Genomic DNA, 24,122 nt, shown 5'->3' with positions numbered 1-24,122 from the left:
GCATTCTGACCAGCCCAGAGTTAGCAGCAAGTGGCAGGAATCATATAAAACGCAGTTTCTTTTTTTTTGTTTTTTTTCCTCTTTTTTTTTTTTTTAAACAAAGTGCTTTTCTAAGATATACATACATATAAATAGTTACAAAATAAAGTGTCAACATTAAAAAGCTCAACTATTTCAAAGCTTTAACTTAAAATAATACATAGGAAACACTGAAATGCGAGGGTATGGAACTCACTAAAGATTCAAAGTCTACTTTGAAATGCGAGACCAAAATCATAGTCTGGTTTTCAGACAAAAATAAAAAGCTGTAAAGTTGTGTGCTGCCCAGGATTCCCAGACAGTAAAAAGAGGGGYTTTTAAATACCTTGTCAGTTGAATTTGTCACAGAAGTTTTTTTACCTGATTTCAAACTGCTCTCTCTTTAATGTTCAGAGATGCTGCCTTGCCTGCAGGGTTTGGATGGAGCACAGGGACGAACAGCGCCCGTGGGGAAGGGACAACTTCTGCGTGCCAGCCCTGCACAGACACGGCCTGCAGCTCACAGGACACATTCTCTGTCGGGGTTTTATGGGCCCTGGGCAGCTCCACAAGAACTGCACCAGCTACAACAGGAACACAGCAGCCCCACTGTGGAAAGCAGCAGCCAACTCTCACCTCACCCAAACAACAACAACACAAACGCCTCAAATGAAAACACCCACATTCCACTCAGATTTTGCAAGTCTTAAGTGGATTTACAAAGTTTTGCCTAAATTGCCCTGGGTATTTGTTCAGCCTCTTGGAGGAAAGACTTTCTGTACAGCTCAGTAGTGGTATTTTGGCCTCCTTCTCCCTTTTGAGTTTTCCAAAACATTTAGGTACAAAGTAAGCTGTGAATGTGGCAGGGCCACCACCTTCACCGGCCACTCTTCCTGCACTTTTACCAATTCAGGCTTTTTTCTCTTATAGTACAAGCTTGGATATAAAAATAATCTACTTATAAACAAAAAGGAATCACAGTACAAACAAACTTAGACAAACTAGAAATGAAGTGGAGAAATTCCCCAAAGGGAGTGGGGAGAAAGCCTTCATGGACTTTTGCATTTTTTTTCAGCAGCTACATTTGAAAATATTTGGTATTTCTATTTTCAGTAAACAGTGTTTTGTCATCTTTAAATAGGGAGAGAAAGAACAGGGAGGAAAAGGGGGGGAGGGGGGTCCATGAAACCAGAGAATGATCTTGCCTTGAGATAAAGGACTTTCTCATCAAAGGCTAAAGCTTTTAATCTGTACGTTAACACTGACTACAAAGCCAACTCTTATTAGCAGAAGAGCAAATAAGAACTTTGTGTTAATATTTCTCAATCATAGAAACTACTGAATTAACAAGAATAAGTCACATATAAGTCTGAAGAAGCTAGTTTCGAAATACCTGTACAAAAATATAAAAGTCTATAAATTTTTTTTTTTTGTTTTGTTTGAAGCCTGTGTTGATCCTTGGAAACATCACATGCATAATAATACATCAACTGGAAAAGTGGCAACTAAGGAATTAGATATTTGTAGCTCTTTTTTTTCTCTTTACATATATACACGTTACAATAAAAATAATTTTATTTTGGTTGTTTGGTGGAAGTATACTACAACAAGCTAAATACCTTTTTTTTTAAATTCTCAAAGTCGAAAACTATTTTACCAATAGCTTACTAAAATCCAAATATATTAAAATCTCCTACAGTAAGTGCAGAGAAAAAAAGATTTAAAGACTCCAAGACGGCCACCAACTTATCTACCATGGAAGCGAACTACAAGAACAGCAAAATAATATTGTTATGTATGAATGCTCCTTCTGTAGATAATTGGACCCAAACAAAAAATTTCACAGTTCAGTAAGATCCCTAACCCTGACCTTTAATTTTTTTTCTTTTTTTCTTTTGTTTTTACATTCAGTACAGTATCATATAAGCTGTGCAAAACTTTACTTAGACTGGCAGTTCGCCATATCAGTTGCATTTGTCTTTGGTACAAAAATAAACAATCGCATTAATGTGCAAGTATTTGTTTTCTTCCGGCCAAAGTACCGAAATTGAGTTTTCTAGAGCCATCTTTTATACAATACATAGACTCTGTGGCATATATCTACATTTTCAACATATTCCTATATACATTCAAAAATTTTTAAGAGCTGGAACAAATACATTAAAACCTAAAATCTCACCATCTATACAGCTTGGTTTTGCCCCTCAGGGTTTTCTTCATACAAAACTTTACCAGCTTACACTGATAGCTCTCCCCACAAAATACAAGGCACAAAGAATATACTTTTTTTTTCTCTTGCTTGCACAGACATTTAAATACTATATTAAGCTCAGAAAATTAAAGTCTTATATGGCACACTAGCTCTAATGCTGCGTGTGCTATGTACAAGTTAATGGTTGCAAAGAAAGCTTACTTTTTTTTTCTAAGAACAAGAAAAGAAAATCCAATTATTTAAAAATAAAATAAAAAAGAACAAAAAACTCCCTAAATTGACAGCTTCACCAAAAAAATGCTTCCTCTTATTTCACTTGGACCATAAACCTGTCACAATGTCTGGCATACGCTGAAAGTTTTCACTAGCAAACTCAAGGTTTTGTTTCTAAACCAACAGTGATATATTCTGGTCCTAGATCATTCGAAAGAGAACTCTCATTTCTGCACTTGAGCTTAAAGCAGCTTTGAAACTATCTGGTTTATGGTCCAAAAATGCTCTGCAGCATTTTCTACCAGGCTTTGATTTGTTTTCCTACACTGTTATTTGAAACCCATGGAACCTATTGGTGAGTGTTTACAGGATGCTAAGCTGACATGCAGACCAGAATGCCATTTACAACGAGGAACTCGACAGCACAGGTGGAACCTGACCCAGGAACAGCCCAAATCCYGTCCTAAACTTTTGCCATGGGTATTCGGAGCCCGACCAGGCCGCCTGTGGGGTCTCCCTCTGCTGTCTTCTCCAGGACCTGGTTCACAAACTCCGATGTCTGTCCAGCTACAGGAAGTCCTGCAAGTGGAGGGCAAGAGAAGCTGCTCTTAGGTCACTGCTCACGGCACATTCCTACAGGTGACACCAAGCCAGGGGACGCTTGGGTTGACACAACTGAAATTAGAAGAAGGTTCTTTTCTCTATTTCAGAAATTGCTTGCAATGGAATATAGCAGGCCAAGAGGAGGCACCATGGATGGAGCAGCTCTGCTGGGAGAGCTGGGATTGTTCAACCTGGAGAGGAGAAGCTTTGGGGTGACCTAACTGACTTTCCAGTGCCTGATGAAGCTACAGGAAAGATGGAGAGGGATCATTTACAAGGGCCTGGAGTGACAACAAAAGGGGAAATGGTTTCACACTGATACAGAGCAGAGTTACATGGGCTATTGGAAAGAAATCCTTCCCTGGGAGGGTGGGGAGACCTTGGCACAGGGTGCCCAGAGAAGCTGTGGCTGCCCCCTGGATCCCTGAAAGTGTCCAAGACCACACTGGACACTCTGGGAGCACCCTGGGACAGTGGAAGGTGTCCCTGGTGGAATRGGATRAGCTTTGARGTCCCTTCAACTCAGGGTATTTATGATTCTGTGTCTTCATATCCATGAAAATACATTAGGGTATACATTAGTTCACTGCTTACCAAGAGTGTCTTTAATAAGTATGTTCAACTTTTGTTCCATGTTGATTCCTCTGTCATCTTTAGGTACCTGCACCCGATTAACTATTTCTTGTTTAATGGAGTTGATGACAAAGAGTAAATTATCTGCAAAGAAAAAAACATTGATTAGCTTTACAGCATATTCCCCTGGAAGGGATTCAGTTATTCACACAGAGTTATCTGTGTCAAAGGCACCACATCATACGTATTGTAAAATTAAGTATAATACCTTACATCAAATATTTTCACTATTGACCTTACATGCAAACATCTACAAAGTAGCTCAACATTGGAAGTTCCCAATTTACATTCACTTTATGAAATGGACTGGTTTTGTACCAACAGAATTGCTGGGTTTGTACCAACTCTTTTCTCTATGACCCAGCTTACTTCACAGTGCAAAATACAGACTTGTCCGAACAAAAGAAAAATCAGGATGGGAAGAGTTGTATTTACCATATTCCGTGTTGAGACCCCAGAGTTTTACTTTATTGGCTTCATACTGGGCTTTCTTTTTTAGYCTACAAGCCCTATAGCAAGAAGAGGGGAAGAATTAGAAATTCCAGAGCCACATGAACTTATCAAACAATCCATCCAGAGCTGATGCACAGACTCATCCCTCCTCACCCATCTTCACTGAAAACACTCTGCTACCTGCATTTGCTCACATTTGACACTCRTGGGTTTTATCACAGTACCAGCTGTTTGCCCCCCAGCTAAGAAAGCCAATTCCAGGGGAAACCCATCCTTATCTAGGGAACAGGCAAATTTACAGCTCCCAGGGTGCCAGCTGCCCTGCTTTCTGATAAACAGGTAATTCCCATTTGATAAACTGCAACTCCCAGAGCAGGAGCTGCCATGTGAAGCAGGATCTCTTCAGGCAAAAATTATTTAGATCTGAATCATTCAGTTGAAAAAAAATCCCAATTTTCTCATCCATGCAGCTTTATCCAATGCATACCTGGAAGCCAACTTGTTTTTCTCTTTCCTTGACCTGGGTCTGGCAGTTAAGGGAAGTTCACTGACAGGTGTCAGGTCACTGATCACCTTATTCAGCTTCCTCAGCTCGTTACCGATCTGGAGGAGTTTTCTGGGGTTGGGAGTCAAGTCTTCCACATCAGTTCTCCGTGACTTCTTAGCTGCATATTTTCCTGTTGTAAGTATGCAGAAAAAGGAGTTGGGAAGTGACACAATAMATGCACAAGCCCGTGAGAAAATACTCTTAAATATGCATTTTTTGGGGGCAGTTTAGGATCCTTTGTTCCTGACAGGAGAATGGGCCGGAATCAGGTGATCCCCATGGCCTCTCACAATTGAAAGAGCATTTCCAGACAAAGAGCTTTGTACAATTCATACAATTCATATTCTATCCAGATCAGATAAGAGCAAATACTGCTGGCCACGCCACTGGATGGGACAGAGAGCACACACACAGCCGTGCTGAAAAATGTATGTCACAAGTTCAAACCCTGTTGTTTTGTTCCAGCTGTAAACTTGTTAACTCATATGCAGCCAAAACATCCTCCTGCACACTCGAGTGGATTAAATTCCTAAATAATCCTATTGTTAAAGTTCTGAGTGCTGAGGCCTGGTACTGAAACAATCTTCAGTGATGCTGAGATGAAATGATAAAGACCAGTTAACCCCTTTTATTAGATGTATTTGAAGCTCTTTAAGGCCTGGTTTTGCACTTGACTTAAAGGTCAAGTGTCCAAGTATCTGGTGAGACTGAGTTCTTGGTTATTTGTTGTTTAATAACAAGTATAGAATAATGGAATCACAGAGTGATTTGGGTTGGAAGGAACCTTAAACTCATMTTTTTCCAYYCCCTGCCATAGRTAGGGACATCTTCCACTAGRCCAGGCTGCTCAGAGCTCCATCATGAGAAGCAGTGATAGGGACTTCAGGTACTGATCTTTCCTACAGGATAAAGAAGGTTTTAAAAACTAAGGAGATTTAAAGAAAAAAAAATGCTTTCTTCCCTGAAGAAATCTACAAGTATCAATCAAAAGTCAATCTTTTGATTTAAGAGAAAGCCAATTGCAATGTCAAAAGCAGTAATTTTCAACTCTAAGGTAACATTAACCTTACAAACAGGGAAGTTGGTTTAATTTGCTCCTTCAAAGCCAAAATCAAATGGAGCAGCCTAAAAGAGGTCCTGTGACAAGAAAACAAAAATCTCCCTAAGAGTGGTTTGTTTTGGGTGATGTCAGTCATGTTTGTGGTGCAGTAATTGCTCACTGGGAATAAATCACAGTTATTGGAGCAACTGGTTTCAGTTTCTAAGAGGGCATCGTAAGGAAATAGTCTGTTCCCAGAGGAGTCACTGCTTCACTGTGCTGCTTTCAAAGGAGGAAAACAAGGAGGGAGGAGCAGAGAGAGACAGTTGTGCCTTAGTGCTTGTCCTCAGCTCGTACTGAGTCCCCCTGAACTTGGCATCCCAAATCCCTCGCAGCTTCCTGCGAACACAGGCAGCACTGAAAGGAGCAGCCATGAGGAGTGAGCAGCAGTCAAGCCACCCATCCAATATTTACAGTATCACACTGAGAAAGCTTTGAACTCTGGGGGTTTCCACTGAGAGCTCTTGGAAGTCACAATTCTCAATTCATCCACACTCCTCTGGAAGAAACCACACTGAAAGTCCCTACTGTGTGTTCACTGTGCCTCCCCTGGATACTGCAGAACCCTGAGCAACAGACTTACAGTGTTTCAATGAAACACAACTTGTCAGCACTTGCAAGTAGGGGAATTGGGCTACTGGAGGTGTCACAAGGAGAAGGCAGTCATTTGTGATTAGGACTCTCCTCTTACCATGGTGGAGCCCATTTTTCTGGTACATGTTGCTGGGCAGTGTGTCCCGACTCCACTCAGATGGCCTCAGCATCCTCTCCTGCTGGGATGGTGTCAGCTGCTCACTGTACTCCCAGAAGTATCTCCGTTTGCCTCTTTTCCGAGAGGATATTGCAGTCATTTCTTTTAAATCCTCCACAGAATCATTTTCATACCCTAAAAGGATGCAGGGGGTTGTTTATATACTGGTGACAGAATTGTTTGTAGCCCTTTAGCAGTGGACTGAGAATTCAAGAGCAAAACCACAGACAGCTCTGTTTTGCATTATGTAACAGACTTGGTTTCCAGCATCAACTGCTCCTGGGTACTTGCCTTAAATCCAGCCATAGACACTGAGCCTCTGACAGTGCTTCATTAGTTGAAAAAAACCCAAATTATTTATGCATTGAAAGCTCCTTTATGTTCTCTGACCTCCTAAGCTCTTGTCCCCCACAATCCCAYCAGCACCAAGCACACAGAGCAGACCTTGGACAGTGTTTTTCCACCCTGACAACTTTCTCCATAAATTGGCAGGAGCACAATCTTAACTCACCTCCACATTTGACAAAAAGCATGGAAAGAGAAGCAGGTAATAAAGATGGATTAGCAAAAGACAATATGGAAAAATTATTCAATTATARAATACTCTGAGTTGGAAGRGATCCACTAGGATCKAGTCCAACTCCTGCTGTTCCTTGAGTCCAAACACCTTCAGGAATAAATCCAACCACGATCTCTGCTAGGCTGGAGAAAGGGGCTCTGTATCAGGACAGTGATCAAAGAACCATCTAAGCTGAAGTGATCTGGACATTCACTGTTAAAACATCTTCCTCCTCTGTAGTGGGATGAAGATAAAAGATCCACAGTAAAGCTGTACAGTATTTTAGAGGTGAGTTATGATATACTTGATATGATTAACTGTTCATGAAGGACATGAAAACTGTAATGCCAYTGTCCACAWCACAGAAATATTTTACCRTAACTATGTAAAAGCAAACCACAGSTTTTCAAASCCCAGATAYGCTTCAGAAAATAAAGATAATCTATACTAAGGAAAAAAAAAATCTGAAACCACTGCACTGCCTTTTGTATAAAATACTAATAGTTTACATTTACTCAAAAAAGGAGCATTTCTGAACATCACATACTTTGATAGAGTTTAAGGAAAAGCCCCCCATAGGTGGACTGCAGGCTGAGTGAGCCTTGACCCCATATGCTTCAGCTCTGCTTCATCTTCCACCAGCACAAACAACACTTTCTTCTTTTTAAAACAGTCCATTCAATTAGTCTGTTTGTGCTTGAAAAACCAGTTGAAAGAGGAAAAACAAACTTTCTTGCTTTGGTCTGACTTTCACGTCATAACCCCAAGTATGGATAAGAGTCATGCATGCAGGAGGATGAAATCCATCCTGAAGTTCTGTTTCTTGTCATTTCATCAACTAATTTACTTTCATTCTCTGGTTTATTGGAAAGACAGGATTTTAAAGGCAAATCAAACAATGAAACGTGCTTTAGAATACAGTTTTGTTGTATGGCCGAAATTATTGACAATTTACATTAAATATAGTTTTAAACACCATAAATATTTTAACTGTGGCTCCATTTTACCCAAAAGCTGTTTGACATTAGCATCCAAATACTCTCAAAAAGACCACTGGCTTTCCAGCTAAAAAACAAGCTTTGTAACTCATTAGACAGAAATATATAAATGGAGCCCATCTTCACGATAACACAGAATTAATCCAACCAATGAAAACAAATCTCTGTAAGAGCTGAAGCGTACAAATGTACAACAAGGTTAAAATCAGGACTTCCTGTTTGCTTATTCAAACTGTAATTAAGTTAGCAACTTAAATTACATTGACTTAATGCATCCTGCCTTGCAAGCCCAACACTGACCTGCTGCCATTATAAAGTTACATAAAATAATCCAGTGCAGTGTCCTAACCTAACACACAAACTTGTTTAGCTGCTCTGAGCTGTATTTATTCCTCCTCTCAGCAAAGATCACACAGCAGAGCAGGCTTCTAAGAAATCTGAAAGGGTTCTTGTATTTAACTTTCAAGCCCTTCCCAAACCCTTCCTAAAAGCCTTTATTCACATCCCTTGCTGTGGTTTCAGGTTTAAATTCACCAGGGTTAAATGAAGTAGAACAGAGAACAGTGTGCACATGACTTCTGCATCCTACCAGGTGAAAACCAAAAATAGCCCCACTGAAACAAACCCAGAGAMCTCCTCCTCTTAACCACTTCACCACAGAGGCTTCTGGCAAATAATTCCGAGTGGTTTTCCCCCAGCTGACGGTCCAGGTGCTCAGACTGATGTAATGCAGCTTTTTAAAATAATCTCCATGTCTCTACAAGCACTTTTTCACTAACTTCTTGGCCAGTGCTACTGAGAACGGAAAAAATTGCTGCATTTCCCATTTCTGCAGTCTCCTGACAATTTGATAGCAGAAACAGTTAATTTAAAAGTCCTCCTACTAAATGAGATAGGAAAAAATATACTAAGTAATAGCAAAACCCCCCACGTTTAAATGCTAGAAAAGGTCTGGGCTGGTAATTCCCATAATAACTCACCTTTGCAGGGGACCAAAATTGCTAAATCTGTGTCATGGCGATAATAAAAACACTGTTGTCCAAAACTGCCTGAGAGCCAGGCACATTTTTAGTTATTTCTCCTTCACTTTATCTAAATATTTCCTCAGATAACACTTGAAGAAAGCATTTCATTCACTCTATAAACATACATGAAGAATAACCAAAAGCAAATTGTGCATAAAAAACATCAAGGGCCAGCAACAACTAGCAGCTTTTTGTCCTTTCAGTAAATTACATCCTCATTCAGAATACCAACTGATTTTGCTTTCAGTGCTGTGGAAGGTTTAATTTTCTCTACTGTGCCTATTTTTAGATGCTTCCCCCCACTGTTTACCTTCAGAGGTAAAAAAGCAACACAAAGCACAAGARTGGCATCATTAAAGTACCTGGAGATGTTGCCTACTAAAACAAACAAAACAAAGGAGGAAATTTTTAATATCACCATACTGGAGGTGAATGGCTTTAAGCTTCATTCATGGAAGGGTCTGGCAAGCTTGGATAAGCCCAGCTCCTCAGTTACTGCAGAATGTGGATTGTTGGTCAGTAAAACAATTAATTAATTCCACCAACAGCATATAACACAACCTCTTTTCTCCATGGATCCCAGGCTTCCAGGRCAACATGGGCTGCAGAGCTGGAACAGCTGCTCAGGGCCCCAGAAAGCAGAGGGAGTTCACTCCAGAAGGGAGGAAGAGGCTTTAAAATGCTCATGAAAATGTGTTGTGTGCATGGGAAAGTAACATAAAGGGCATAATGCTTAACGARTTTAATGCCAACACAGGAAATCTAATTAGAAAATAATTTCATCAGAGAGTTCATTATGACAAACACTGACAAGCTTTAGGGACGCTGCTGCTCTCAACAAAGAAAAATTTCAGCTGCTTTATCCCCTCAAAATTACATATTGCCAAATGTCTGAACATTTTAATTCTTATACTCTACTACAAGGCTTTTATCAGATGTGAATATTGCAATACTTTGTGCAATGAAATGAATACTTGGTTACAATCCTTCTCTGCAGATTTTATTTTTATACAATGTTACTGTTTTGTTACCTTCCAGGTGAAGGTTAGTTCTTATTTCTGCTGTTAGAGCTCCATTTCTACAGGCRGGAGAGAGGAATTGAGTATCCTCTGAAGACCCACTAAGTGTTAGAGCTGAAAACCACCAAGAAACATTCCGTTAGTTTCAGTGGCAGCCATTCTTTGGATTCTGTGGAAAAGCCGTACCTGCAAGTAGGACTTAAGTAATGATGAAATCATTTCACTCAGGACATGATTTCATCCTGACAGATCCAACTCTGGATAAATTCCAAGCTACAAGAAGTGCAAGAAAGCTCTGCACATTCCACCACTGAGCCACAAAAAAAGAAGGCCATACTTGCAGGCATCTGCTCTAACCTCAGCCTACAGCTGGGCTTCGTGTTTTTTCTATTATTATTTTTGTTTCACGATCACAGCTTTTGGGGTTTTTCAACAAACAGGGCACCAGAGACCTTGTATACTTTGAACTAATTGCATTTTGCAAAGCACTGAGAAAATGTAGGAKGAAAGCTCACAACTTAAGATCAGTGCTGCTCATCTGTAACTACCAGRAGTTCAAAAGCTTTCCTTCCCACAAGGGGGACAACTCCATCAACTTCCACATTACCAAAGCCCACCAATGTCGGTACCTGGTTCTGAGAAAGTATCGCTGATGTCATCGTCCTTATCGTCCTCGTAATCCTCTTCCTCGTCATCGTTTTCAGACAGCTCGTGCTCACTGCCAAATCCTTCATCGTGGTCCTCATCTTCAATATCATCCTCATCCTCCTCCTCTTCCTCGGGGTCTCCTTTGGCTGACTGTTCACCCAAAGGGTCTGTTACAAACAGAGAATAATTGTGCTCTTCTTTCTTCTGCGAGGAGTCGGACACGGACGTGCTGGCGGACAGACTGCTCTCRCCCACAGCCAGCCCCGGGGCCTCCTGGGGAGGGCTGAGGAGCAGCTCCTGAGTCTCTTTAAAAGGCAAAACAGGAGCTGTGCTGTGSCCATGGGGGGACTCGAGTCCTTTCCTCTCCTGTCTCTTTGCCACAGCCCCACAGTAGCAGGTGTTCTCCTTGGCCGCGTCGGCGTGTGCCTGGCTCAGCACGGGCCTGCTTGGCGGTAACGGGTTGATCTTTACCTTYGCCTTTTTCACGTAGTCTTTACATTCAACGTGGATGTTGACCTTGTCGCTGCTGTACACRTTGGTCTTGGCCATGATCTGGGCACTGGAAGCAGGCTGGCTGGCAGGTTTGCTGCTGGCCTTCTGGGCACAGTCCGACAGCGCGGCCTCGGCCTGCGCGTTCTTGGAGGAGCACACCGGCGCCGCTGCTCTGCTCGCCATTTTTTTGCCRGGTAACAAAGAATTTAAAGGGTTTGGTTTTCCACTAAAGAGCAAATCGGGGTAATAGAGTGAATCYGAGACGGGCTGGGAGTCCTCGCTGTTCAGCTGAGCCAGTGTGGGTGTTTTGCTTATCACCTCTTCATCCTGGTAYGGGCTTGAGAAGTCATCGAGGCCCAGGTAATCCACCTCTTTTGTTCCCCAGATGTCACAGCTGGTTAATTTAGTGTACTTTGTTAGGTCTTCACAGTAGGTGTCCCACTGCTCCCACTTGGAGGTGAAAGCAGCTTCTTTGTCCAGGATGTCCGTAAAAGACTCCAAGTTCTCAAGGTCTTTGCAGTCCTCCATGGAAAGCAAGTTGTCCCTGGAGCTTTGCTGATAGTCCATTTCTCTGTCCTGTGAATAATAAGAGAAGTTAAAAGTTATTACAAAAAAAGTACCCATCATCTCTTTCCTCTGCTTAATCTAGTGTGGAGAGCTCAATTCCAGTGAAGTGTTGAGAGAGTGGTGACAGAGGAAGAGACCTCAGCTTTCGACTAAACCTTTTTTTGAGGGTCAGAAAGAAATTCAGCTTTTGTGCTTGAGCAACAGATCTTTCTGAAGACAGTGGCCTTCTAATGAAGACTGAAATTTCCTGCTATTGCAAATCCATCTGCTCAGCAGGAACTAAACCAGCACCAATATCCATGTATTTAAAATATGACAGACATCACAGGCATCTCTGTAATCTAGGTCAATCTTTGCTGTGTGCTTAACAGAATCTGCTTGAGTTTACCAGTTCCTGGAAAAACTCATTCTAACAAGGCCAATTAATGACCATAAGTGACCTTTCTCCTTTGACACAGGGCGAAAAGAAAAGAAAAGAGAGAATGCTCCTGTAAGTGGCTCGTGAGTCAACTTTTATTTTGCTTCCCCAGCATTCAGAGCTTGGGTGAAACAGAACAGAGCAGGGAGAAATCCTTCCCTGGGAGGGTGAGGAGGCCCTGGCACCAGTCACCCAGAGAARCTGTGGCTGCTCCATCCCTGGAAGTGTCCAAGGCCAGGCTGGACATGGCTTGGAGCAGCCTCAGATAGTGCAAAGAGTATTTGAGCCTGTCCCAGTTTGGAGAAGTCTGGAGAAGTGCCTGCTGAGAAAGCATCACATTTGCTGGACAAGCAGTAGCCAGCAATAATGAATAATCTTGAAGCATTCTTGAACAAACACCCCTTCATTACTACAGGAACTTGGTGTCAGCAAAGGAGAGGAAGCTCTGGACACACAGAGGTGACCTACCAGTTCATACATGAAGTCTGGATCCGAGCTGCTCGCCAGGAGATCCGTGCTCATCAGAGTCTGCTCTGAAAACAGGTGGCTCCGAAAGGCATCCCCAAAAGGAGGGTCCATTCCACTCACACTGGGCTACAACAAAATGGACACACATTTCACACATGATACAAAAATGCATCTTATCATCTTCAACTAACAGAAAGAGATCACCATTTCAGCCCAGTCTCTGCAGGTTTTTACCTCCACAGATAAGCAMATCATCCCCAGGGCCACAGAATGCTTCAAGAGCAGCTGACAACATGCAGGAGCAATCAGAGAACACATTTCTATTCACCACAGAGCTGCAAGAGCGTTCACTGCTCTTTCATTCTTCCCTGCTGGTTTGAAACATAAGTTTGCCATGTTTTGGGGTATTTTAGCATTTGTAGGGGATGGGGGCCAGTCCTGGCAAGATCTGTGAGTATCAGTAGGCAGCGTCTTTCCCTTAATACAAATAATTTTGTACTAAAGCAGTGTGGACTGTGTTTAGAGCCATTAGAATTCATAAAACTTCCATATGAAATTGTAGCAAAAGCAAAATTTATGACAAGTAAACTGAGAGTGTTACCTCTCTCTCAAGAACAAAGTGAAATTTGGCAAAAAAAAGCATTACGCAGGATGACTGGGCGTGCAGGGAATGGGCAGCAAGGCCTTCTGCTACATTTAATTCCAGACCTCAATTTCTCTTCTAGACACTCTCACCCTGAGGGCTGGGAAGGGAGAAACACTGTGCTGCTGAAAGTCATTCAGTGTGCTGATGTGTGAATCACTGCAGTAATAAAAGGCTGTTCTGCTCTCCAGGCATCCTCCCTCACCAAGAGACAACTTGGCTGAAGCTTGAACAAATACAGACCAAGAGCAGCACCACAGMTTCCACCACAGACACTACAGGGACCCTACAAAATACACATCCTTTAATCTCTTACACATTCTCCCTGCTAGTGCTGGTCACTTGTGTTCTTAAACAGAAGCAAAATTATTTACAGAAGCAAATAAAATCCTAGCAGACTTACCTGAGGCATTTCCAAGCCCAGATTCCCCAAATCCAATTCCAAACTTCTTGTTTTATTCACTTGTAGATTCCTTTCCAGCTTTACTTCAGTCTCAGGGAGTTTACACTATCCATGCAATGAAATTTTTCCTTAGGATAACTTCAGTTCACCCTGATGGAGCTTTTCTATTTGTAGACTTCTGTGCAGAATAAACACAGCAAACCCCCAAGGAGATGAGTAATCCTTCACCAACAAGGTGAAAGCTTAAAAAACAGCCAAAGGCAAGAATTTCCCCGGAAAAATGACTTTTCCTCATGCTGGAATGTATAGAAATTTYCTTCCCCTGCCATCTTTCACTGAAYGAAAAGACACAGATGCTACAGGACAGAGTTGCTGCAAAAACGTTTTTGGCCAAGTTATATTTTGTTGCCTTTTTTTCGTCAGTGCTGAGACCAACAGCCYTACAGACACACCTGAAGAGAAAACCCTGCCAAATTGGGAACAACAACCAGCACACTGCTGGGTATCCAAGAGAGAGACAACCTTTATGACTAACGTAGCAGAGCCAATAAACTCTAAAAATGTCTCAGGCAAAAGTCTCAAAATACTAATTTCAGAAGAAGCAGAAATACTGTTTCGGTGATATCTCCTCCTTTTCTTCAGGGATGAATCCATCCAGCATCAGATAAGATTACATCAATCACTCACACAGCAACATCTAGTGGTGGAGGATCACAGACACCATCTAGCAGCAGAGTGGAAGRGACAGASKTCCCCAAGARAACAAATTAAAAACTGCCMAATTCACAGCTGTCTAATAAAATAGTTTCTCTATTAATTCAAGTAAGGCATATGTTGAAATTGGACCAATTTATCTACTGGTAGTTTTACCAGTWTAGGAGTTTCTATAGACCTGCCCAACTTCAGATGTTTGTCTAACAACTCTTGCGAGCCTCATATTCTGTTTAATCCTGCATTTTGAACAATGTAAGGAAAAGCCYCACTCGGCATTGCTCCTAAGTCAGCCTTTGGTGCAATCTGCTCAGGCTGTGTTTATTCTCCTGTTCAGAAAAACAAATAGTAAACTCTGAGTGTTCTCCCACAGCAGAGCTCTGCTCAGAGCCCTACCCCAGMAGCACATGACAGCATCCCCGTGATTATTCCCACTTTCAGATGGTATCTCTGCTAGTTTGTCCTCTTTAGCATATGGACCATCAGACTGTGGTAAAAACAGACACTATGCAAAGGAGTCTTTACTTATCAAAACAGCCTGCTTTGCAAACAGCTGCTGGAATAAAAGAACAAGAGTTACACAGGAGTTCTCAGCTGAACCCATGCTACCCCTACCAGAGTGGCCATTCCTCACAGGCGCTGCAGTGAATGAGCCAGCTCMTTCTGAGAAAAGCTCCTTTCTGCTCCAAACCCTCCAGGGAACCCTTTACTTATTTAAAAGTGACATTTAAAGAAAGTTTGCATTCCAGGCAATGGGCTTCAGCAATCCCATCTCCCTTGAGCCAGCAAAGGCCACACCACAGCAGGACTGGTCCTTCCCAGCTGGGGACATGGCACGAGTGGCTGAGTCACTTCTCAGCCTCACTTGGGCTAGGAGAAAGGGTCTGTTCTTCAAAACAAACCCTGATGTTCTCAGACATACACACAGAGGKGAGAAGGATATAATCCTCAATGCCAATCACGCCTAAGCACTTTCCTTCCAGAACATCAGATGAGTACTTTGACACCACCACCAGACCATCACCACCACCTTGTGCGTTCACAATGAAACTGCCAGAATTCTCCATGAGGCAAAGGGGAAAGAAAGCAAACATTTGTTGCTTTTCACTGGTTATTCTTTGTGGTATTTTTCCTTAGAACATGGACCACAAGCCATTCYACACACAACCAGCAAAGGGGAGTGAAACTTCATCTGTACCAATGCTCATTTCACCAACAACCAACTGACAATACCAGGTGCCAGCTTTTGGCTTACTTCCAAATCCTTAAATGTTAAAAGGATTTAACATTTAACATAATGTCAAACTACTTTTACCATCTCAAAGACTGGAGTGATAAACTTATTGCCCCATTTAAGAATGACAGTGCACRTCCTCCCAGGTCAAAGCAGTGTATCAACTAATCTGATTATTCCCATAATTCTCTTTATATTTTGTTGTTGACATTTTATAATATTAATATTTAAATGTGACTTGAATCCCAGTAGGATCCAGTCAACTATTCTACAATGCAGGATTTTTCTGAGTAGGTCTGTGGAGGGGGAAAACACAGTGAAACCATAAAAAGAAAGATGTTGCCTGAGGGASCTGCACAATCCTGGCATCCCTCATGCTCCCTACAAAGCAGCCCTACTTTCAMCTGCTTTCCAAATTTCCCAGAAAGATCAAGATCATCATTAAAAGACTCCCGGTGTTTATATTTAACTACCAGTATTTTCTCACAAACTGGTAAATAAAGATATACAGCAGAAGTCAGYAACACATATGGAAGCACAGGTGTCAAATCAAAACTTGCTGTGAAGGAAAGGAATTTGTACACTGCAGTTAAAGTCCCATTTTTAAGGAATTTATCATTACTGGCACTTTCAGCCCAAGACTGAGTTAGAAAAGAATAGTCCAGCTGTTTGTTATCTATAATGAATGCAGCTCTGAATGAACTAAAAGAGCTGTGGCAGAGCTCAAGTACAGCAGCATTAAGAATTACTGAAGATCAATATAGCAGGAATTTCTTCCTCAGGACAGTTTCCATTAAYGCCTTCCATCAGCCCTTCCCAAAGGCAGAGGCACAGGTGGAATACAGAGCCCGAGGCAGTGGGCAGGGTGCCGGCTCCTCTGGAAACAGCCYGCAGGGAAATCACATTAAGGTGATTAAGGAGCCAGGCCCGGAGCTGGTTCTGTGTCTGCAGATCTGGAGTCCCASCAGTGCCCAGCTCTGCTCCAGACCCTGCTCCTGGGAGGAGGCTCCTTCCTCCACTGGGGCCTGAGGAAGGGCAGGACACCTAAGGGGAACCACAACACACATGGAGAGGGACTTTTTACAAGGGCCTGGAGATTGGCTTCACACTGGCAGAGGGCAGGGTAGGAAATTGGGAAGGGATTGTTCCCTGGGAGGGCGGGGAGCCCTGGCACAGGGTGTGCAGAGAAGATGTGGCTGACCTTGGACCCCTGCAAGGCCAGGCTGAACGGGGCTTGGAGCACCCTGGGATAGTGGAAGGTGTCCCTGCTATGGCAGGGAATTGAAATAAATAATCTTTAAGGTCTCTTCCAGCCCGATTCTGTGCATCTTGGGAACAGCTATGTTCATCTAGCATTTAAGGATTTGGGATACTGAGGAAGGCATGCACACACACATTGGTTAAAATCCCATCAGTCATCAACAAGGAACCTAAGCTTATTCTGTAAAGATCTAATTAATCTAATGACAAATCCTAATTAAAAATAATCCCCTATATTGAATATATACTTCCTAAAGAGGAACCAAGATCCCTGGGAAGACTGAACTTCACAGAGGGGAACCGCAGGTGCATTACCTGGGATTAGTGGTCTGACCCAGCCCACAGCAGCAGCTAAACTCCAAATAAACACCATGAAGGACACACAGAGCAATCTCCCATGGATGTGCTGCTCCCCTGGGCCAGTAAAACACCCTCCTGCCACAACACAGCACTTCAAAGAAGCCCCTAGAAAAGAAAACCCCAAACTGCAGCTTTCAGGTTGGCCCCTCTGAAAGTCTTCCTTGGTCACCTGTGTGAATCATTTGTACCGTGGCTGTAACTAAAGTTGCTATTTCTGGCCCAATTTAGCCATGCATTTTGTACCATTGGAAAGGCACATGGAGCGTGGCTGTGCTGTTTTGTTGGCTGCACAGTGCTTATTATCCCAGCAGCTAAATGCCTGCTGTAAGTGCATTACAGGAACAATTACACTTTCATGCTGGTGACTGCATCACACAGCACAGCTTGTCAAAGTCACAATTTTGATGCAGGTATAAAAAAATAGCTCACGAGAGCCTGACAGTATTAAACCTAAAAGCTCAGGCTGAAACATTCATGGCCAACTCTGAATTTCAGAGAAAGCACAAAAACTACGCTGTGTGCTTGGAAAGAACCATTATGTACCRTGCATTGTTGGCTGTATCTGGATATTTTATGAAATACTGCAGTTAGAGATGCAAGAAGTTCTCCTGCAYTTCTCTTAAGAACATTTTTTCCTTCCACAGTTTGTGCCAACTTGTTTTCTATTACAGAACAACCTCGGCTCAGGGCAGTCTTCAAGCTGAGAACGTGCAGACTGCGCTGGGTGGAGTCCGTCCCTGGAGGTRCCCAAGGAATGCCTGGATGTGGCACTCAGGGCTCTGGTCTGGTTGAGAAGGTGGGAATCAGTCACAGGTTGGACTCAATGGCCTTGGACATGTTTTTCAACCTCAGTGATTCTGTGTTTTTCTTACTTTTGTTTCTGAGTAATGTTATCTTCTTTTTTTCCTACATGAGTCTTCAATTATTATCGAGACTTAAAAAATTATTTTACTTTTCTCTCCCATCACAAAGACACTAAGTTTATTATTATTATTATTATTATTATTATTATTATTATTATTATTATTATTATTATTATTATTATTATTTCACAGCAGTGAGCAAATACACTCTTAAAACATCTTCCTGTGTTTCCACCCACTGCAGTCTCATTCATGGACTCACCAAAGTACCAAGTCCCGCTACCTTCTCAAGGATGGATTTATATTAAAATGCCAGCACAGGCATCTAAGACATTATGCTCCCTGCTTTTTCTATCCTGGAGAAAAAAACATCTGCTTAAGACCCCCAGACACTGAGTTTGACGGAGCTTTGCCACTTAAAAAAACTAGAGATACAGAGACTGCTTCACTTCTTCAAAGCCTCTTCCCTTCAGGAGAGGGAAACTGTTACTTCACTGTCTCTGTTCCCTTTCCTCCACTGACCATCCCTTCCTCCTCCAGAGTTATTTTTCCAGCWCCACTTGCCCACAGCACACAGATTTCAAGACCTGGAAGTGACACCTCTAAAGAGAAGCTCTGGGATCCATTCACACACACAASACCTGAGGCAGCAGAGCCCATGAGCCCTGCAAAGAACAGAGGAACTCATGAACCCCCCYRTACCAACAGTAATTCCCAGCTCTGGGGTGCTCCAGCTCTGTCAGCAAATAGGCAGGTCCCAGTAACTGATGGAATCAGAGTCACAGAATGGTTTGGGMTGGAAGGRMCCKTAAAGCTMATCTCATTYCAAYCCCTSTCATGGGCAGGGACACTTTCCATCAGACCAGWAGGCTCCAAACCCCATCCAGCCTGGCCTTGGACACTTTCAGGGATCCAGGCACAGCCACAGCTTCTCTGGGCACMYTGTGCCRGGGCCTCACCACACTCACAGGGAAGAATTTGCTCCTAATATCCCACCTAACCCTACTCTCTGTCAATCTGAAGCAATTCCCCCTTGTCCTGTCACTCCAAGTCCTTGTAAATCATCTCCTTCCATCTCTCCTGTGGGTTCCCTTCAGGYCCTGCAAGGCCACAATGAGSTCACCCCAGAGTTTCTCCTCTCCAGGCTGAACAATCCCAGCTCTCCCAGCCTTTCCTYCCAGCAGAGCTGCTCCMTCCCTCTGMCCATCCTGGTGCCTCTCTGGGCTCTCTCCAGCAGCTCCAGGTCCTTCCTGTGCTGGGCCCAGGGCTGGAGCAGCTCTGCAGGTGGGGTCTCACCAGAGTGGGGCAGAATCCCCCCTTTGCTGCTGCCCACGCTGGGATCAGCCCAGCACAGGGGGAGGTTTGGGATGGGGCAGGTCCAGCTCTCACCCAGCAGAGCCCCCAGCTCCTTCTCCCAAGGGCTGCTCCACCTGTGCATCCCCAGCCCGTGTTTATATCCCAGCCTGGATTGATATTTATCATCGTACAAGAGGCTGCAGCAAACAAAAAGTGATTATTTTTTAAACTAACAAACATGCTGCATGGACATATTTTATAACAACCATGCCCAGATTAATATATTCYTACTAGAGCACATTTCTGTATGTTCTGGAACAAAGATTGAGAATTTATTCTTATTTTAGTGCCAAGAGTGGGTTGTGCAGCATGCTAAACTTAYTAGAACTACATTAACAGACTTCAATTAATTTTAAAAACTTGTTAAGAGTTAGAACATTCATAGCATAAACCTTTATTAAAATAAAACTGCAGATTTAGAAAAGTTGTTTGCACATGAGAATTAGTAGTAAACTAACATTCAAATTTTTTCTGAGCCATAGATTTCCCCTGAAGTGGGGTGGGGTGAAAGCAAACRCAAAAAACAAAAGCAAAACTAAACAACAATTCAGCTTCCAACCTCCAGCAATATTCTACATCCCAACAGGATGGCTGTTCCTGTATTTTTTGTCTGATAGGGTAGAGTCTTTCAGAGTAAGAAAAAAATTAATTCTCTTGTTTCCAGGAAAAAACAAAAAGCAACACAAGTCTTATGATGAAGGGAACGGTACAGTCTGGTCTGCTCTTCATACTGTGAAATTATGATTGTTATACTCTTGTTAGAAATGGGGTATCTGTACTGAATACTTCAAAGCCAGCAGCAAATCTGAAAAATTCATCACTCAAAATTGTCTAAAAAGTAAAAAAAACATGGCTTAATAGTTCAAAACCAGAAGGATTTGAAAAAAAAATTACCAGGGAAATTATTATAGCAATGTCTAAACCTTTACAATWTTCAGAAAAMTTCTGGTTTGACTTTCATGCCAATACCAACTCTGAAGCACTTTTTATGCAKTGCCAAACCTCCTTATCAAGGTTTGATGTTAAAACATCATTTAGTTAAGCTTCCCAAACCACAGAGCATGGACATGCAGGCCATGGGAACCTAAACCAATGGGTTCTTTTATTTATCCCACACTATCAGTTTATAAGTCGGACAAATGCTTCTATTTGTTCCCCATTAATTCCTGCTAATGCTGATGGCACTTCAATCTGTCCTTCACAAGGCTGTTTGCCTTATTATTTATAAAACACCTGGGGAGGATGCTCTGATGCTGATGCCGCTGCTGCACAATTGCTCTTATCAGGCAATATTCCCATCAAACTGAAAGCAATTCCTTCCTGGCTCAGGTAAAATACCRGCTACAGACACTGTATGAGGTCTCTGAAGTACTTTAATTTATGCTTCTAGAAAGGAATCCCATCGAGATTGTTTTAGCAGCAAAGKGTTCTTGCAGGAGAACTATCGCACCYAGRGAAGCTGTGGCTGCCCCTGGATCCCTGGAAKTGTCCRAGGCCAGGWTGGRYRGGKYTKGWRSMMCCYKGGRMMRKKSAARGKKKYCCYKSCMWKGSMRRRGGGTTGAAACKAAATAATCTTTAAGGTCCCTTCCAACCCAAACCATTCTGTGATTCTATGATTTATTTTCCATAGAAATTCTGACTTCTCATTTAAGCTGCCAACAATAAAAATCGARCACATTTCTAAAGCACCTGTGTCTACCTCTCTATAATTATTATTGTGAAAACATGTCTAATAATAATCATAATTAACCTTCCCCACAAGGATRTTCGGAAGCCCTTGSTTAAGCGACCTCAGAGGCCTTTTAAACACAATCTTTAAAACATYTRGAAGTGTTTGAAAGACAATACGAGAATGTGATTCTGTTTTCCATGTTATGCAGAGCATGATTTCAACAAGTTACCCCTCGAGTGACAGCAACAGAACGATCACGATCACTTTAAGCGAGAATCGCACATTTCAGCTGGCAGAGCTGAGCGCTCCGAGCCGCTCAGCCTGTTGCATGGGGAAGCCTGAATAAACACCGTGTGTCCTATACCGAGTGTGACAGCGAAATTGCCTTTGATAGCGGATCACTTCCAGCAGCCGATGCCCTGAGAAATGCCGTGGGCTGCGGGGCTGGCAGGGACGAGGGGAGGGCACGGCAGCGATGCCGCGGGCAGGGAAWAACGCCCACGGCGGGGACCCTCGGGACAAAGGGGAATAATAATGATTAGATTTGAGTTCTCGGTGACATGAGGGGCTTTTGGCAAGGTGCTCCCGGCTCGGAGCCTTAGTGAGCTTCGACCGGACCCCGAGAGGCGTTCGACACTGTGTGGGGACACGCTGAGACCCGCATGCGGCTCCTGAGGCGGCCCGGGATGTTTTAGAACCCAAATCTGCGGAGATTTGGGCTGGGAGCAGGAGACGGGAACGCGCTCCGTCCTCCCCTCAGCGCGGGCAAGGGGACCCCCCGTGCGCGGGCACCGCCCCGGGCCGGTCCCGACCTCAGCTGGGACAGCCTCCGTGAGGCAAAGCGCTGCGGAGGGACGGGGCCGCGGGTGGCCCCCGCAGCCACAGCCCCGCTCGGTGSCCGTGTCCCCCGCGCGTCCCCCGGCCCGGCCCTGACCCACTAACACACCTCCGGCCAACATGGCCGCCCCGCCGCCCAGCACCCAGCGCAGCCTACCCCGAACGCCGCCGCCCCGCCCTCCGCGCCCGCTCATTGGCTGCCTCCACCGCCGCGCGCTCTCCCATTGGCCGCCGCGCCCGCCGCTCACCCGCCCAGCGGCCCTTTCAAGCTAGGGTGAGGCGACATGTAAACAAACCCCCTCCCGCCGCCCCGGCCGCGGCCCCGCGACCCCCGCGCCGCTCCCGCCGCTCCGGACACCCGCCCGGCCGCCCCCGGCCCCGCCGCTGCCGACAGACCGCCCCAGGGCCCGTGTCCCGCGGGGGGCGGCCCCCGAACGGCGACCCCCGCCAGGGCTGCGAGCAGCCTGAGCGCACCCGCGCTGCCTGACAGAAGCCCCTTTCCGGGGCCGCGCCTCACAGCGAACCACCGTCCCGCCGCCCTGGCATTACATAAACGCCGCGCCGGAGTGGGGACGGTCCCGTCCCGCCCTGCCCCACACTCGCAGACCGGTRACCCCTCTCCACCACCTCTGCCCCGCAGCCTTTGGAGCGGAGCCGCCCCCCAAGCACCGACACGCCGGGCACAGAGACCCCGCACGCCCACGGGTCACCCCCGGCCGTCCCGGGCATTCAAACAGGTCGCAAACGGAGGAGGCGACTACGAGCCCGAAAGGTAGAGGAGTGCAGGACCTGCCGAGCCCCTCTCTGGCTTCTCGGGCAGCCTCTCCGCCCGAGCCCGTCTCTGCCTCCTCGGGAAGAGGRGCAGCCTCTCCGCCCGCACACCCAGCGCGGCCGGGCTCCCCCGGCAGGACGGCGCTTTCCTCTCCCTGGCGCTCGCCGCGAGATTCGCTTTCCTTGTAAAGGCACGGGCCGYTCCTGCCGGGCGGAGGCTGGAGGGGACAACGCCGGCAACTCTCCGCTCAGGCGGCGCTCCGTCCCTGCAGCCCCATCTCACCGCACCCACCCTGGCACCGGGTCCCAAAGCTCCGCTCCGGGACCGGACACCCCCCGCGCACCGCTGTTCTCCCGCGGCCCCGGCAGCCACACCCCCCCAGCGGGCGAGCTGRGCGCAGGGGCCGCTGCCACCATCCCCGTCCCGCAGCCCTCGGCGGCCGGRCAGACACCTCCGTCCCGCTCTGCCTCCCTCCTTGCAGCCCCCTGCCCGGCGACACCGCCTCCTCCCGCCGGACCACCCGGGCCCCCCGACCCCCGGCCCCGCCGCTGCCCCGCACCCCCCCGGCCCCCCGAGCCCCCGACTCACCGCGCTCAGCGGGGGCCGCCGCCCCGCGCAGCCCGGCCCGGCCCCTCCATGCGGCCCCGGGTTTGTTTGTTTATGTCCCTTCCTGACGGGTTCCCGGAAATCGCGTGACTCGACCCTCACGTGGCCCGAGGGGGCGGGCACGCGCGAGGGGCGGGGGGAAGGGGGCCGCGCCAGCCAATGGGCGGGTGCCGCCCCCGTCACGTGACGGCGGAGCGGCGCGCGGGGGGTATTTAAGGCGGGGAGGCGGGTGCCCGCGGGCAGAGCGCGTCGGGGCGGCGGCTGCTGCGGCAGTGCCGGTGCCGGTGCCGGTGCCAGGCTCCTTCCCCACACCCCGCTCCCACTCCTCTGCGGCCCTGGTCACGTACCTACCCTCTTCAGCCATCCATCTTCCACTTGCAGCTCTGTATTTTTCCTACTGTCTTCTGCTCCATGCACAGCCACCTTTCACAGTGACAGGTGGCTGGCCTGGACTGTTTCAGATACAACTGGAGAAATTATTACTAACAAATGTAATAAAAAAATAGACCCTGCCATTCTTATCTTGTTATTTGTAAGGCATAAGTCTTCTATTCTTTAAAGGAGATTTTGCATTCCACCCCATCTCTTCTTTGTTTGCCCCAGAGACTCCACGGCATTTAATTCTGGAAACAAGGGAGCAGCCACCCACCTCTGRTAACTCAGCCCTGCCCAGGAGTAAAAT

At 45.4% G+C, this 24,122-nt stretch overlaps 1 protein-coding gene across 2 annotated transcripts; it reads right to left on the bottom strand.

The window, feature by feature from the left end:
- Nucleotides 1–13: 13 nt before the first annotated feature.
- CREBRF (CREB3 regulatory factor) lies at nucleotides 14–23,559 on the bottom strand. 2 transcript variants are annotated; one of them, XM_057386553.1, is made up of 9 exons: nucleotides 23,423–23,551; nucleotides 13,770–13,947; nucleotides 12,724–12,849; nucleotides 10,760–11,846; nucleotides 6,470–6,664; nucleotides 4,620–4,809; nucleotides 4,115–4,188; nucleotides 3,641–3,763; nucleotides 14–3,022 (listed from the first exon to the last, which is right to left on the bottom strand). In XM_057386553.1, exons 2-9 carry the CDS (start codon nucleotides 13,776–13,778, stop codon nucleotides 2,907–2,909), a joined length of 1,920 nt encoding a protein of 639 aa, XP_057242536.1. In that variant the 5' UTR covers nucleotides 13,779–13,947; nucleotides 23,423–23,551; the 3' UTR covers nucleotides 14–2,906. The 2 variants fall into 2 exon arrangements, with proteins under 2 accessions (XP_057242536.1, XP_057242537.1); XM_057386554.1 differs by lacking the exons at nucleotides 14–3,022; nucleotides 3,641–3,763; nucleotides 4,115–4,188; nucleotides 4,620–4,809; nucleotides 6,470–6,664 and adding an exon at nucleotides 6,674–10,244 and having other exon boundaries at nucleotides 23,423–23,559.
- Nucleotides 23,560–24,122: the final 563 nt, after the last annotated feature.

This window comes from Malurus melanocephalus, unplaced genomic scaffold (assembly GCF_030028575.1).
Source record: "Malurus melanocephalus ecotype Western Australia unplaced genomic scaffold, MMel_1.1 scaffold_992, whole genome shotgun sequence".
Lineage (NCBI taxonomy): Eukaryota > Metazoa > Chordata > Aves > Passeriformes > Maluridae > Malurus > Malurus melanocephalus.
The sequence above is the reverse complement of the archived record's forward strand: the minus strand, read 5'-3'. Positions and strand labels throughout refer to the sequence as shown.